Source organism: Crocuta crocuta, unplaced genomic scaffold (genome assembly GCF_008692635.1).
Source record: "Crocuta crocuta isolate KB4526 unplaced genomic scaffold, BGI_CrCroc_1.0 scaffold30, whole genome shotgun sequence".
Classification (NCBI taxonomy): domain Eukaryota; kingdom Metazoa; phylum Chordata; class Mammalia; order Carnivora; family Hyaenidae; genus Crocuta; species Crocuta crocuta.
The window spans coordinates 868,839-885,427 of record NW_027528345.1 but is presented as its reverse complement, the minus strand read 5'-3'; the positions used below and the strand labels follow the sequence as shown (position 1 = coordinate 885,427).

General features: G+C 34.0%; 1 protein-coding gene across 1 annotated transcript in view; it reads left to right on the top strand.

Moving 5' to 3' along the window:
* Positions 1–15,450, top strand: part of KIF21A (kinesin family member 21A) — a 71,811-nt gene extending 56,361 nt beyond the window's left edge. The window contains exons 34-40 of the mRNA XM_077753651.1: positions 1,218–1,354; positions 3,257–3,437; positions 5,100–5,264; positions 7,323–7,440; positions 8,858–9,028; positions 10,311–10,510; positions 14,184–15,450. Coding sequence (XP_077609777.1) covers positions 1,218–1,354; positions 3,257–3,437; positions 5,100–5,264; positions 7,323–7,440; positions 8,858–9,028; positions 10,311–10,510; positions 14,184–14,277 — 1,066 coding nt within the window. The 3' untranslated portion in view covers positions 14,278–15,450. The remainder of the gene's footprint in view (positions 1–1,217; positions 1,355–3,256; positions 3,438–5,099; positions 5,265–7,322; positions 7,441–8,857; positions 9,029–10,310; positions 10,511–14,183) is intronic.
* The last annotated feature ends 1,139 nt before the right edge of the window (positions 15,451–16,589 follow it).

The window sequence follows — 16,589 nt, the reverse complement described above, 5'->3', positions numbered from 1 at the left end:
CCTTTGTGAGACTCAACAAGAAGTTTTACCCATCTGTAATTTCTGAAATCCACTTTTTCCCCTGCTTTTTGGAAAAATGGGTCTATGTGGTTTGTACCCTTTTTTTGATCTTAGTGTACCAACAATGATTTTTGCCTCAACAATAGTGGATCCTTTCAAAACCCTGTGATATCATGATTTAAACACAGAAATACTTGAATTCAGTGAATAAGTCTCTATTATCAGTTCTAATTTACCTTGGACTTACATTTCTTCTTCATCATTTCTGCCCATTGCATCTTGAAGATTGTTCTCTTTCATCGAGAAGATGGAAACAAGCACTTTTATTTTATTCTTATTATTCTGATATTATGCCATCTATTTTATATAATGGACATATTTCTACATAACAATTTTTCTTCCTGCTCTGAGCAAAGATATGTCCAATTTATATATTTATTATGTTATAATTCACTCTCATCTTTAGTCTTCTCAATACAACTATTTCAATTCAGATCCTTTCTTAACCTCCTTTAGGATAAAGACAGTGTTTTGATAAACTTTGCATCTCCATAGTGCATAGCATAAAGCATAAACTCCAGAAGTATTAAACTTATGAGAAAGCTCCCTAAACAGCCTCACTGTTCATTTAAAATCCCATTCTTTTTTTTTTAAATCTTGTTGGAGACCGTTAAGAGTTTTTTCTTTAATTTTTTGTTATTTTTGAGCCATTTTCCCTTTAGAATTTATGTGTATGTGATTGTTCCTATCTTTTCTCAAATTCACTTGAACTTTTTTTCAGTATTTTAGGTGATATGTGTTACACTTTCTCCAGAATGTTCTTTTTGACATAGTCATATTTCAGCATGACAAAGAGTCACACTTTCCAGTTATCCATCATTTGCTTTCGTATTTGTCAGAATTCGCTATACTCAAACAGCTCCCAATATGGCTTCATTCAACTTTGAAGAGAAGAATTTGTTGATAAGAAGATCAGTGTGCCATGAGCTTTGCTCTTTGTAGAGTGCTGCTGTTGACTGATGCCTCATTAGTTGATGCACTCCGTCACTTCTATTATTATTTCACATTTTGTCTCTGTTCTTTTGCTTTAAAAAGAGACTAAGGAGCGTTTGAAATTTCTTATTAATTACTTAGAAAGGCTTCTTAAAGTCAGGGGAAAAATAAAATTAGTCTCATGATAGAGCTACTAAAGTAAATCTCATTTTTCCCCACCTCAGGGGTATAATCAACCCATTTCCTGCTTCAAAAGGAATCAGAGCTTCTCCACTGCAGTGTGTTCACATAGCTGAAGGGCACACAAAAGCTGTCCTCTGTGTGGATTCTACTGATGATCTCCTCTTCACTGGATCAAAAGGTACTAGTGGTTGTTCCATGTTGATATTTAACAAATGGACAAAATTATGATTATATTTTAACAGGCTTTAAAAGAATAGTCAAACTGCTTAAAACCCATAAAAACCTGAGAGATAATTTGGTTGAACTCCTGAATTATACAAAATCATTGCCTAATTGGAAAGAAAGTAAAACCTCTGTTGATGTTATGAATAGAATGTTGAGAAAATAATCTCCCTTCAGTAACGGAGCACTTAATGTGTGCAAGGTCCCGAGCTTAGTAATGTGGGTTATATAAAAATTGATATAAGGCCATTACAATGTACATACACTGTGGTAAAGAGAATAAGATGGGTAGGAACCATCATTTCTTGAGCACTGAACTAAATGTCAGATTTTATGCTAGACGCTATACAAATTACATCTCATTTAGTTCTCATGGTAACCCCAGTGAGTACATGTTGCATCCTCATTTTATAGATGAAGAAACTGAGGATTCAAGAAATGAAATAATTTTCCCAGATAAACTTAGTATTAAGTGGAAGAACCAGGATTGGAAACCCAGGTCTACTCATCTCCAAACCTTCACTCTTAGTCCCCTTTGGTACAAGTGTAGGCAACTAGAAATGAACAACAAATGCTTTGAAGAGTTAAATACTAAGAGTTTTTTAAGGTTTCATAAAAGGGAGAGGTTATGACACCTGTGAGATATAATAAGACTTTGACATAGAGGCATTTAGGATGAACGTTTAGGATGATTTGGATATTGACAGGTAATGATTGACAACCAAGATTATAGAAGCAGAGACATGGAGGGAAACGTGGTGTATATTTGGAAACTAAATCCAATTGGTTGAAACGTAGAATACAGTTACTCTTGAACAACATGGGGGTTAGGGATGCCAAACCCCCACACAGTCAAAAATCTGTGTATAACTTTTGACTTCCCCAAAACCAAACTACTAATAGCTTTCTGTGAACCAAAGCCTTACCAATAATATAAACAGTTGATTAATAAATATTTTGCATGTTATATGTATTACATACTATATTCTTACAATGCAGTAAGTTAGAAAAAAGAAAATGTTACAGAGAAAATACATTTATAGTACTGTACTATATTTATCAAAAATTTTGCATATAAGTAAACCCTTCAAACCCATGTTGTTCAAGTGTCAACTGTAATCATAAGAGAAAGTAAAGCTAGAAAGGAAGGAAGCAAGTACGGGTTTGGGGAAGCTAATAAACAATTTTTAGCATTTAGGGATGTTACAAGACTCAGTTTAATTAGCAAGCATTTATTGCTCATTACATATAAGGAAGTATAACATATCTAGGTAGAACTTATGAATTGTGAATAATGGCAAGCTATTTTCCAATTAATAAAGAATCTGCATGTGAAAATGTACTTTTTTAATTCAGAGTAAGTTTATCTCTAGAATAATTACTTAAAAACAAAATAGTTTATAATTATGTTTTGGGGTCAAAAATAAAATCCATCAATCAGTGAAACCTGGAAAAGAAAGGTTTATGTGTTTATGAGTGTAGAGTGCTGTGAGAAGGTGGAGTGATCAAAGCAGGATACTTGAAGAGGCTGATTTGGGAACGCCATTTTAAATACAGGGGAAATTTGAAGTAAGACTCCCGTGATACGATGATTTCAAAATTTTATATAATTTTTTATTACCACACAATACATACATCAGCCATCCCTTGCTTTCATCCAATCTTTTATATGTACTTTGCCATTGAACTTGATGGAGAGGATCAAGGATAGAGGTGGGATGTCTGTTGCAGCTAGTGGAATAATTACTGTTTTCTTATTTCATTCTTTTAAGGGAAAGATTGTTTAAATAATTTTCATTGTTAAGAGAACGTAATTTAGTTCATATTGACAGTATTTTCCTTTTCTTTTTTGCTTTAGATCGTACTTGTAAAGTATGGAATCTGGTGACTGGGCAGGAGATAATGTCATTGGGGGGTCATCCCAACAATGTTGTATCTGTAAAATATTGTAATTATACAAGTTTGGTCTTCACTGTGTCCACATCTTACATTAAGGTGTGGGACATCAGAGATTCAGCAAAGTGCATTCGAACACTGACGTAAGTAATTTAAAGACAAATAGTATAAGGGCAAATAGTTCTTATGTATAACATATATGAAAATATAGGACTATGAATGTATTTTTATTTATTTATAACTGTCCAATTCCAAAAGAATATTAAAGTTAGAATGTAGATAATATAACGGGGAAGAACTATTGAAAAAATGAAATATAGGAGCCTGATATTAAACAGGAAGGAATAAATTGCATTTGATCTGTGACTAAGTATACATTTCATATTCCTCCCTCCTAAATACTAAGATATTGCATTTTCATAGTATTTATTACTTGATGTAGTTAAATGCTTTACATTACTTGCTTCCAATGAATACCTTGGAAAATGGCTAAAATCACCATTTTAGATAGTTAAGAAGTACATGTAAGCTTTAATTAGCAAGTATTAAATAATTGAGAATTTTTTGTTTGTTTGTGTTAGAACCTATATTGCTTTTGTGTGAGCACAAATTCAATAACTGTAGGTTAGATTGGATAATTGGAGGATGAGTTTGTTTTCTGTGTCATTATATGTGTCTTTAAAATATAGAACAAATAATGATTCTTTATTGCGGTAAGATCAATGAACTGTTTTACGTAATTAAAATTGGAGTAAACTCTTGGTTTAAATAACCAAAGGATGCATAGGAAAGGGTAATTTTTATAATTTGTAGAAGAAATATTAATACAAGTGGTAATTTGTATTTTGAGAACTAATTATTTATTGTACTAAACACAAGTCTTTTGGGGGAAATTTCATAGAAAAAGGAATACTGTATCTTAGAAATCTGCCAGTTCAGTTGACTCACTAAAGTCAAATTTAAAAAGACTGATTATAATTTGATATTTTAGAAGTTAGCTGAGAAAATGTTTCAAAATTTAAGAATATATTTATCATTTAGAATTTACCTGAGGAAATAGAAATGTTATGTTTAAGTCTTTAGCACTTGGTAAATACTCCATGCATGACTGGGTTAGAGTAAGCAAAAACTGAGAATGGTTTGAAAAATCCTCATTGTCTTTAATTCAAAAGGCACACTTAACAGACAGTAGGCCTGACCCTCAGAGGGCTTCTGGAAGCTGTAGGAAAATGAATTACCTTTGTGGCACTGTATCATTTGTTGAGCTTTTTGTTCCTTATCTTTGACATCTAATCTTTTTTTTAACGTTTATTTTTTTATTTTGAGAGAGAGAGAGCCAGCATATGAGGCAGGGGAGGGACAGAGAGAGGAAGAGAGAGAAACGTAAGCAGAGCCTGAGTTGGGGCTCGATCTCACGAAGTATGAAATCCAAATCTGAGCCAAATCAAGAGTCAGATGCTTAGCCAATTGTGCCAGCTAGGGCCTCGGTATCTAATATTTTTTGAATGATAGTCTAGTCATCCCAACTCGGGGCCTAGAATTCTTAGATTTATAATAGATTTACAGATTAAGCATTTTAAGCCATTTCATCTTGTTTTAGTCATTCATTTATTCAGTTACTCTTCAGGTGTGTTTCTAAGTGCCAGCTATGTGTGAGTGAGGTTCCATGCCAGGCTGTTCACACAGTGACCAAAGGGCACAGAGCTTGTTTTTGCCTGCAGCCAGTTTCCTAGGAATTCAAGGAACTGTAAACTGAACTCTTAACCAGGATTGTGACTTTTCCCCTTTGTTTTGCCTCTGTTAAGGTCTTCAGGTCAAGTTACTCTTGGAGATGCCTGTTCTGCGAGTACCAGCCGGACAGTAGCTATTCCTTCTGGAGAAAACCAGATAAATCAAATTGCTCTAAACCCAACTGGCACTTTCCTCTATGCAGCTTCAGGAAATGCTGTCAGAATGTGGGATCTCAAAAGGTAGAATTTTTAAGAAAATGTATTTTTTATATATGGCAAATACAATTTTCAGGTATTAATAGCATATTAATGCATGTAAAATCTAATTTTTATAATCCCAGAAGTTAATATAAAATAATAGACTTTTCCATTTGGCCCAACACCCCTAACTGTCTCTTCTGATCTCATTAGCAAAGTCAAAAATTTTCTTTCTTTTATTCTCCATCAATAGAAAGTGTATGAAGGAAAATAGCCTCTCTTCATATTTGTCTATAATTTGTGTTGTTTACTAGGAAGAGATCAACATTCTCATTCTGTTTCACAAAGACCTTCGAAAAAGTTTGCTGTTGTTGTTTGTTTTGTTTTTTGTTTTCTTTTGGAGGGCATCATCACTTAATCATCTTATAGCTCAAAATTTTTAGTTTATAAATTTAATTTAATAACTTTGAGCATAAAATCATATAGGGTTTTTATGAATATAAAATATATATAAAAGATGAAGTATTAAGATAAAATGGGTAGGAAATGAAAAATTGAAATGTAAGGCATTATATCTCTGATTTTATTTGCCATGAAACATGAGCTTTTATCCCTCAGTTGAGTGTTTACTTTAGCTTCTTTTCTAGTTCTTAAAATTTTAGCAGCAAGGGAATATCCATTTGTTAGTTAAGTATTTTTTTCGACATCAATTCTGCCAGGCACTGCACCAAGACTGGTGGGTGCTGGGAATAAAGGCTGAGCAAGGCAAATGTGGTATCTACCTTCTTAGAGCTCATATTGTAATGGAGGATAATGGCCATTAAACAGGTAATTGGTAATTATAGGATACAGAGTAAAGTTTGTAATTCAGGTAATACAGGGTGTCTCCCATCTAGAGGGATTTGTCAGTGGTAAATAAAAGGGATATTTTAGAAACTGAAAATAACTAGTTATAACTTGTACTGTTTTAACACATGACTGAGAAAGAATAATAAACATAATTTATAGATAAATAGATGAGAGAGGAAGAAGAAATACAGTTATGAGTCTGTTTTAGAAATAAAATGTAGAAAATTGAACACAGTGCTTGTCTGAAAAAATGAAAAAAGGTGAATACTTGGTTTATTCTTGAAGATGTTAAAACTTGACTCATAGTCAAAACACCATGGAGGAAGATACTCAAAGTCATGACATGAGGGAGAAAAGGTAACAACTTTTAAAAATCTTTTACACTTTCTATTTTTGCTGAAAAGTTAGGTCCTTTGAAAGCTGCTGATTTCAGCAACAAGATTAAATGTAGATTTATCATAAAAAAAAGTAATGAAGAAAATAGTTTTCTAGAAACTAATATTCTACAAGTAAAATATATCTCTATATTACAGCAGCTTGATTGAGGTAGGACTGTGAAACAAAGGTTCATTGTCATTCCCTGACAATTAACATCACATATTTTTCTAACAGTCAGCTGTATGTTCTGGTCATTTTCAGTCCTTATAATAACTGATTAAATGGACCACTTACTTTCTGACATGCATATACCCATGCATGTGTGCATAAGTGTGTGTATATATGTTTGTGTGAGTGAATATGTGTATATATGATTGGTGTACATATTTGTGTATGTGTATATGTGAGAATATATAGGTTTTATATAAAGTAGTCTTACTTTTTCTGTATTTTTACTGTGTAGTCATATAAGTGATACAGTTGTTTTAATCAAATTCCAAATAGGACCTAATAACATTGGTCATATATTTTTAACATGTTCGAACATTTAATAGACTAAGGTTTACCTGGACTTAGGTTGTATTTAAAATTAGTCTGTAGCAAGTTTTGCTGCCTTTTGTTTACTTTCTGAATGACATCGGTCACTTTGGAATAACTTATTTAGGATTCCTCACACGTCAGTCATAGAATAGGTTAGGTTGGCCATTTTTTGACTCTTAATTTGAAGAAAGTTGCATAGAGGTGGGGCTAAAATTTAAAAAAAGGCATTAGTGAACAGTTTAATCAAAGAATGTAGATTATTTATGTTGAGGCTTAACTTCAACCCATTAAGAAATATGTTTCAAACAAAATTATTTTTCTTTCTTTTTAAAGGTTTCAGTCTACAGGAAAGTTAACAGGACACCTAGGCCCTGTTATGTGCCTTACAGTAGATCAGATTTCTAATGGACAAGATCTAATCATCACTGGCTCCAAGGATCATTACATCAAAGTGTGTATAATAGAGTTGTTGAATTATATTCTCCTACTAAATGATAAACTTGAAGTATCAGATGCTCCTAAGACCTTTTGCTCTTAATCAGTTTTCTTTTTTTCCAATCCTATCCTTTTCTTTTACTTCTTGGTCTTTTTCCTCACTCATTAGTTCCAGATTTTATTGTCTTGTTATTCAATCCTGTATTCTCGTTTTTCACAGAAGATAGTATAGGAGGGATTTTAATGATCTTTGGCTCAGTCATCCAGCTAATGCTTAAGTCTTATTGTCACCATTTTTTACACTGGATTTATTATGGTCTTCAGCTTTTATGAAATTAGCAGATGGGGGAAGATGCAGAGTTTGACTCTGGAAATATTAAATTTGGGATACTAAGTAATAGAAGTCATCCTCCTATAGGTCAGTAGGCCATTTGAAAGGCAATTCTAGAACTCAGGATAAGTTATGACTAGACATGCAGGTTTGGGAGGCATTCAAATAGAAGCAGATGTTCAAGGAGTTAGAGTAGTTGATGTAACCAAAGGACAGAGGTTGACAGGATTCAGCCTTGGGAATTCCTGTAAGATCCAATAGGCATAAAAAGAGAGTGCAGTAACAAGGAAAGATAGGAAAAATGTAAGTACTCTTTTTAGAACCTGAGATTAAGAGATATAAATGGATTTGTGACATGAAAATAGAATGTTTAAAGGGAGAGGACTGTGTATTTGGTAGACTTGAGTATACCTGTCTGCTTAGGAGGTAGGCCCTTTGGAGAGGGAAAGTGAAGGGGGAATTGGTGGTAATTGAAGAAGGTGGTAGGAGGTAGAACCGAAGCAGTGATGTGAACTCTGGGAAGCAGGAAGCACACATGAGCATTTAAAAGGAAGGGAAGGGTAAGAGAATGTTTGAAGATAAAAGGAAACTTTTGGAATGAAGGGAAGAGTCCAAAAAGTTTATTTTTGATCATGGTACCCTTTCCAGGAAATCACAAGGTCGATAGCTAAGAGAGATGACAACTGAGTGGAGTGGAAGGTTTGAATAGCAACTCTGGAGGAATTTGAGAAGACCACAAGGATTGGAGAGCTACATTATAGTGCTTAAATAACAGTCATATCATTTTTTGACTTTCAACTAGATTGATATGTAGTATTTTTATTACTGAACATAATTTGAAAAAAATGGTTGCCTTTCTTAAAAGCCTACAGACATATAAGCATGTAACATATAAGCAAAAGTAGCATGCAAATACGACCTGGGTTCTTCCTGAGTCATTTATATAAGGTTAATTTGGTTAATTTAGTTAATTTAGTAAAATATGGTAACAAAACAGGTCACATCTTGTTAATATACATGTGTATGTATTTCTATGTATGAACACACATAGGTGCTTATTTGTAAGTTAAATAGGATGCCCACTTCCTCTCTTCTTTTTTAGATGTTTGATGTAACTGAAGGGGCTCTAGGAACTGTGAGTCCCACCCACAATTTTGAGCCCCCTCATTATGATGGCATTGAAGCACTAACCATACAAGGGTATAACCTATTTAGTGGGTCCAGAGATAACGGAATCAAGAAATGGGACTTAGCTCAAAAAGACCTTCTACAGGTAATGCAGAACCTTTCATGGGATGGAGTGGGTACTTCAAAGCCAGCAGTAGTCTGTATAAAACCTTGAAGAGCCTCTCAAAGAGTGTTTCATCTTCAGCTACCAGAGTTGCTAATTATGAGAAGGGTAACGTTCAATATTTAATAAATCCTTCTAGATAGGAGTAGATGAAAATAAAATGAACAAGTAGCATGAATGTCAATAGAATAAACTTGGCAACAGATGCATATATTGCATTCAAAGCTTTCTTTTATTAAAGAAAATTTTTAAATATTTATTTATTTTTGAGGTGGGGAGGGGCAGAGTGAGAGGGAGACACACAATCTGAAGCAGGCTCTAGGCTCCACTCTGTCAGCATAGAGCCTGACACAGGGCTTGAACTCACAAGCTGTAAGATCATGACCTGAGCCGAAGTCGGACACTTAAACTACTGAGCCACCCAGGTGCCCCTCAAAAGCTTGTATAGATATACATTCATGGTTGTGACTTTTATATTATCCATACAAATATATTTATACATAAATATAGTCATGTAATATGAGTTTATATTGTTTTTTCATTATGAAATATATGTGAGCTCTACTTTAGTTTTCTACAAAAGCCTTAGGCCTACATGTTCTTTACTAAAGGTTGAAGGCAGTGATTTTATGAGGCAGTCCTTATTGTCTACTTACCAGTTGTAGTTTTCAAATTGTTGAATTAAATACATTTTGGAGAAAGGTTATATACTTAACTCCCATGAAGAGAATGTGATGTGAAAAATTCTGTATACTTTCTGGGTCTTTTAGATTCTATAAGACTTTTAACATAAATTATAAGTTTTAATATTAATAATACTGAAAATAATTGAGGCAAATTGGGAAGCAAATTGCAGATTTATTTCTTTAAATCACTAAGAATGATTGCATAGAAAATGATTTTGGGGGCACTTGAGTAGTTCAGTTGGTTAAGTGTCCAACTTCAGCTCAGGTCATGATCTCGTGGTTTGTGGGTTCAAGACCTGCATTGGGCTCTGTGCTGACAGCTCAGAGCCTGGAGCCTGGTTCGGATTCTGTGTGTGTGTCTTTCTCTGCCCCTCACCTACTCGCTCTCTGTCTCTCTCTGTCTCTCTCAAAAACAAATAAATGTTAGGAAAAAAAAGAAAATGTTTTTTATTGCTTCCAGGCCATTCAGTGTTCCAAATATTGTTTTGTCAACAGAAATGTTCAAAACTTACTTTAGTGTGAAAATGTCATTTTGGAAGGTTCCTCTTCAGCTTCTGATTTCTCTTTCTTTCTCTCAGCAAGTTCCAAATGCACATAAGGATTGGGTCTGTGCCCTAGGAGTGGTGCCAGGGCACCCAGTTTTGCTCAGTGGCTGCAGAGGGGGCATTTTGAAGCTTTGGAACATGGATACTTTTGTGCCAGTTGGAGAAATGAAGGGTCATGATAGTCCTATCAATGCCATATGTGTTAATTCCACCCACATTTTTACTGCAGCCGAGTAAGTTTTTCCTATGTGATTTTTTTTGTATATTGGTTGTTTGTGTTCAGATGTAATAAGTATTATAAGTTGCAAATATCTGGAAATATAGAGCAGATGTAACCATTTTATTATAGTCATCCTAATGTCTATTTAAGATCTCTTATTCATATTTTCTGATATGCACTTTGGGCACTGCGTTTAATCCCCAGATTACATAACAACAGTGTTACTTCTGTATTCGCCCTCTGCTTATACTAAGAAGTTTGCTGCTAGATATTCCCCTGGTGATTTTAATAAAAAAAATCATTTATAGGTGATTAATTTCTGAAGATTTTTTTCCAGAAAGGAAAGAAACTTGCCCTTCTTCTCATTCAGAACAATTCATTTAAAAAATCTCTATTCCCCTTCTACCTCTGTTTATAGTACAGTTGACCCTTGAACAATGTGGGCTTAGGGGCCCTGACTGCTGCACAGCTGAAAATCCAGATGTGATTTTGACTCCCCCAAAACTAAACTACAAATAGCTTACTGTTGACTGGAAGCCTTACCAATAATATAATTTGTGAATTAACACATATTTTGTATGTTATACATATTAAATACTGTATTCTTACAATAAAGGAAGCTAGAGAAAAGAAAGTGTTATTAAGAAAATCATAAGGAAGAGAAAATACATTTATAGTACTGTGCTGTGTTTACTGAAAAAATCCACATTTAAGTGGACCTTCATAGTTCAAACCTGTGTTGTTCAAGGCTCAGCTGTATAAGTACATAATAATACTATCTGGCTCCTCCCTCTCAGGAAGGCTGGATTCATTTACTTATTTTTTCATTCATGATGAATCTCCAAAGTCAGGCACTGTTCCCAGACTCGAGGAAAGAGCTGTGAACAAAACAGATTCAAACCCCCAGTTTCATTCTAAGGAGAAGAAAAGAAATAAGTACAATATATTACATGGTGACAGATGTTATAGAGAAAAATAAAGCAGGTACACAGAAGAGAGTATCGTGGGGAGGGGGTTACATAATAGGGTGGTTGGTGAAGGCCTCGCTGAGTAAGTGACATTGAAGAAGATACATGAAGGAAGGGGAGAGTTGTTGTGACCATAAGAATGACATAATATGTACATAAGTACTTTGGAAAGAAAAAATATATATATACTAATGTGAGGCATTGGTTCATTCAAACAAAATATAATGTCTCATGAATATCTATCTTGAAAAATCTCCTTTGGTCATTTTTGCACTTAATGTAATCAGAGCACCTTCTTGATTCATCTATCTAAAATGTATGATTACCCTGATTTTATTTTGAACCCTCTGCTCTATTTCTATGGCATCTCTTCTTACTTGTGCTATTTCCACCAAATCCCTCTTTTCATTTAGATTTACTTTCTCATATCTCCAAAGTACTTCAAAGTTGATTTATTTTGTGTTTTTCTAAGGTGCTTACCATTGGTGCTTCATTGATATTATTTGTAAGATGCATTACTTTCTCAAGACCCACCACTTTTGTTTATTCTCTTGAAAACTGGCTGTGTCCTTGGTAATTTACGGAAAATAACTTAATACCTTCCAAAGTTGTGGTACATACAATATAAAACTATAAAAGTATTATATATCACTGAGGTCTGGTGAGTGAAGTATGATGTTACTGTAACAACTGTCTTTCACAATATAGTCTTATTTTTGAAGAACTGAACTTTTTCTCAGTACGCCCATGGTGCAGCAGGTACAAATGTATTTCCTATGTACCTTAAAAATCAGGAAAATAGCCAATAAAGTCAGAAAGCCTATTTTCAAATTAGTTGCACTTATTTGTTAATTAGCACACACTTGTATAGTGCTTAGTATTTACGAGGCATTGTTCTAAGTTCTTTCCAGGCATTAATTCATTTATCTTTCTAAGAACTCTAGATGGTAAATATGCTTATTATCTCTATTTTACAGGTAGGAAAACTGAGGTACTATATAACTTAGTCCTTATATAGTAATTCCAACATNCTATCCCCAGTAACCTCTCTACTTGTGTCCTTGAACACACCACCCTCATTTCAGCCATAATACATTTGCCCTGGCTGCTCCCTTTGCCCATAATGTTTTGCCTCAGAGACTTTCTTCCAATGTCCTTCTTCTCACTAACTGTGGCATTTTATTTAAAATTGTAATCCCTTCTATCACCTAGCACCCCAGTTCCCTTTACCATGCTGTCTTTTCTTTTTCTATAACATGTATTACTTTCTGATAAACTTCATAATTTAATTATTTGTTATGATTTACGTAGTCTATCTCCTCTTGTTAGAATGTATAAGCGACAACAGAAGAGGGTTTTGTTATTTATCTGTTTGTTTGTTTGTTTTTAAGAATTGTCTCAAGCACTTAGAATAGTGCTTAGAACATAGAAAATTCTCAATAAATATTTGTTCAGTGGATGGTTAAATAAAGGAGTGGGTAGTTAGTAGGTGGATGAATGAACGTATCCCCTTGCTGTTACCAATGTACATATGCTGTGTGGGTTGGTGAGAAGACTATTATTTTCCCCCAGTTTTATTGAGATATAATTGACATACAGCATTGTATAAGTTTAAGGTATACAACAAGGTGATTTGACTTACATATATTGTAAAATGATTACCACAATAAGTTTAGTTAACATCTATCATCTTATATAGATACAAAAAAAGAAGAAAAAGTTTCTTTTTTACTTGTAATAAGAACTCTTAGGGAGAAAAAGATTATTGATTAAAAACTAGAAAGCCTGGATCTGAGATTCACCTCTACCCTTTACTATGTTACATTGGACAGGTAACTAAACTCCCTTTATCCTTGAAATGGACTGCATAATCTCCGAAGTGCCTTTTAATTATGAAATTCTATAGAAACTTTTTCTTTTAGCTTTGAGTTTTTTAGATAATTGGAGAAAATAAAAGTATGAGAAAGATAGTAAGAAATATGATTGTTTAATGACTATTCCCCAGTACCCACATGCTGGGTGAACAAAAACAAGTTTTTTTTAGAAACACTTTGAATCTTCTTTGTCCCAGTATGGTGGAGTACTAGTCTACTTCTCAGTAGTCTCCTGCTTTTTCTGTGGGCTTATGCTGATTTCATGTGGTCATAATTCTGACTCTTGCCAGATCAGCTCTCTGGACTCCCTGCCCCAGTCTCCTCACTGTAACCTTCTCCGAGCTGTTGTGTCTGAAAATCTCTGACCAATGTTGTATTCCATATTGTTTTTTGAAGTAATGAGTGCAGATCCAGTGTAGTGATTAGGAAGTGAGGCCCTGGAATCAAACTGCCTAGATTGAAATCTTGGTTCTGTCACGTACCTTGTGATTTTGAGCAAATTACTTGAGCAAATTTAGGTCCAAAGAGGTTAAGTAATTTTGCTCATCAATATAAAGGGAATAAGAGCATTATCTATCTCTATGGTAGTTAAAGAGAATTGAATGTACTTACATATTAAGGGCACATACTAACAATGACTGCCATAGTAAACCCTTGATAATATAAACTATTTTTAGTATCATTATTATGGGTATCTGTTTGATATACTTATGGGACAAAGTATATTTTTACTTACATCTATTAAAATCCTCTTCAGGAAATGTTTTCACAGTAAGTCATTCTAAGAGTTATTTCTTTATCTTTTGGCCTCTTTTCATGTGTTCATTTTTAATTTGTTCCATAGTGATCGAACTGTGAGAATTTGGAAGGCTCGCAATTTGCAAGATGGTCAGATCTCTGACATAGGAGATCTGGGGGAAGATATTGCCAGTAATTAAACAAGAGTGAAGATAGTCATAAACTGAATACTGTGATAATACTCTGTACGTTCATCATGGAAATGTTGCCCTGTATTTATTAGGTGAAAACTTATGAATGGGATTAACTGGAAAAGATATCTGAATCCAACTGCTGAATATAAATGGTATTCTAATAAAACTGTGTACTAGCCTTTGTGCTTAATTTTAATATCTGCCAATACATATATATCCTGTAATTGGTATACTGCTTGATTCACACTTTTATTGTGGCTGGATTTTTGTGCCTAGCTATTAAAAAACACCTAAAAAAAATTTGAATTGTAAGATGTCTGCTTTTGTGACAGTCAGAAAATACCCAAAATACAACGCAACCCACTGATAATTTGTCATATAGTTTGTTCAGGTGATTTATATATTTAAGCATACTGGGAATGTTAGTCAAATTGTGGTCCATTTGTCTGGTATTTACATCAGTCTATAGAGGGTTCCCAAATTTCAAAGCTCTTTTAATGTAATGGAAAAAATAAGATAGGAGAATATGATTGATGATTTTGCATAAGGTGGAATTGACCGTCCCCTAGTAACAGAAAATGTTAAACAGTTTGCGTTAAATGTTGATGTTTACTTGTATTGACCAAAGTTTTACAGCTGCGCTATATTCTGTGCTCAGGACTAAAATGCTGTTAAATTGTTTTATTAGTGCTGTGCATACATTCTGCGATGGAAGACCATTTTGATGTTCTACAGAAATATATTTTGATCTATTTTCCTATGGAGTTGTTTCTATCACCTTTTAATTTCATTTTTATTTAATAGTATTTCCTTCCACTTTTATCTAATTTTTTTATATGCTGCTAAATATATTTTAAATACACTATGTTTGCAAACCTTGGTAGTTATGATGAGAGCTCTATCATTTGCAGTGGGAAAAGCTATGTAAATAAGTAGATTGTAAAGAATGTCTTACATTGTAACTGTATGAGTTTTTAAATGCTGTAGACTGGATTTTGCAAAAGGATGTATAATTTATCTGTCCTCACTCAGAATATTAATTTGTAAATTCTGCAAGTTTAATTTTTATGTAGATGGTATAACATTTGAAAATATTGTCTTGTGATTTCCCCCCCTGAGTATTATATTTGCTTGTAAATGAAAGCTTAGCTAGGGCTTCAATAAACGTGTTGCTCTGAATTGTTTTTATTCTCTTGTCCTTTTTCTAATTTTATGAAAATTGTTAGTATTTGTAAAACTTTGTTTTATCAGTGTGTGATATAAGGAATGAATTTTTTTGGTTATCCACCACTTCATATGCAATCCTATACTTATTAGATATGAAATACATATTCTTGAATAGTTTGAATCATAATCTAATCTTGATGAAACAAGGGAACTCACTATTTAAAGAATTAAATCAGGCGTGCCTGGGTGGCTCAGTCGGTTGAACATTCAACTGCAGCTCAGGTCATGATCTTGCAGTTTGTGGGTGCAAGCCCAGCATTCGGCTCTCTGCTGTCAGTGCAAAGCCTGCTTCAGATCTTCCGTCCCACAATACCTCTGCCCCTCCCCAACTCTCTCTCTCACAATACATAAATAAACCTTTTAAAAAAGTAAAGAATTGAATCAAACTATATAATTTAGGCATGTGAACATAGATGGTAAAACAAAAACTATTCCCACAAATATTAGGACAATAGTGACTTTGGTTCCTTGGAGAAGAAATAGAGACAATGGTCACTGGCAGGTATTTCAGGAGGTGAGTTAGGAGTGTAGAGGTGGGTGTGGAGGTGTTTTGGGGCCAAGAAGTGTTCTATTTCTCCACCTGGGCCCTAAGTCAAACTGTACACGTATGTCTCTAATTTTATGTACGTGTGCTATATTTCACAAGGAAATATATATTTCTTTTGTTTTAAAGAAGGGATTTTCCTGTAAAGAGGAACTCAGGTACTTTGTAATTTTGCCTCCTTTCCTGGAGGAAAATGCTAAAAGACCTGAGAGACACTTTTTGTACTATTTTGAATTTCAGTACCCTTGGAGTGTTTTTTTTCCACAGGACTATTGCTCAACCGTTTCATTTGACAATTAATTTATTCAATAAATGTTTATTGAGCATGTCCTGGGACACACACTAGGGACGAAAAAATAACAAGACTGAGTTGACGCTTGCCCTCTGAGTGGAGAGAGAGAGAATAAATCTAGCACTTACATAACAGTTTGGTAAGTGCTCTGACAGGGAAGACCTGGGCGTCTTCACACTTATTAGAGGCATCTGACCCTAACTGCAAGTCCAATTAGAGGTCTGTTATATGGTCCTGAGCGCTGTGTTTGCTTGT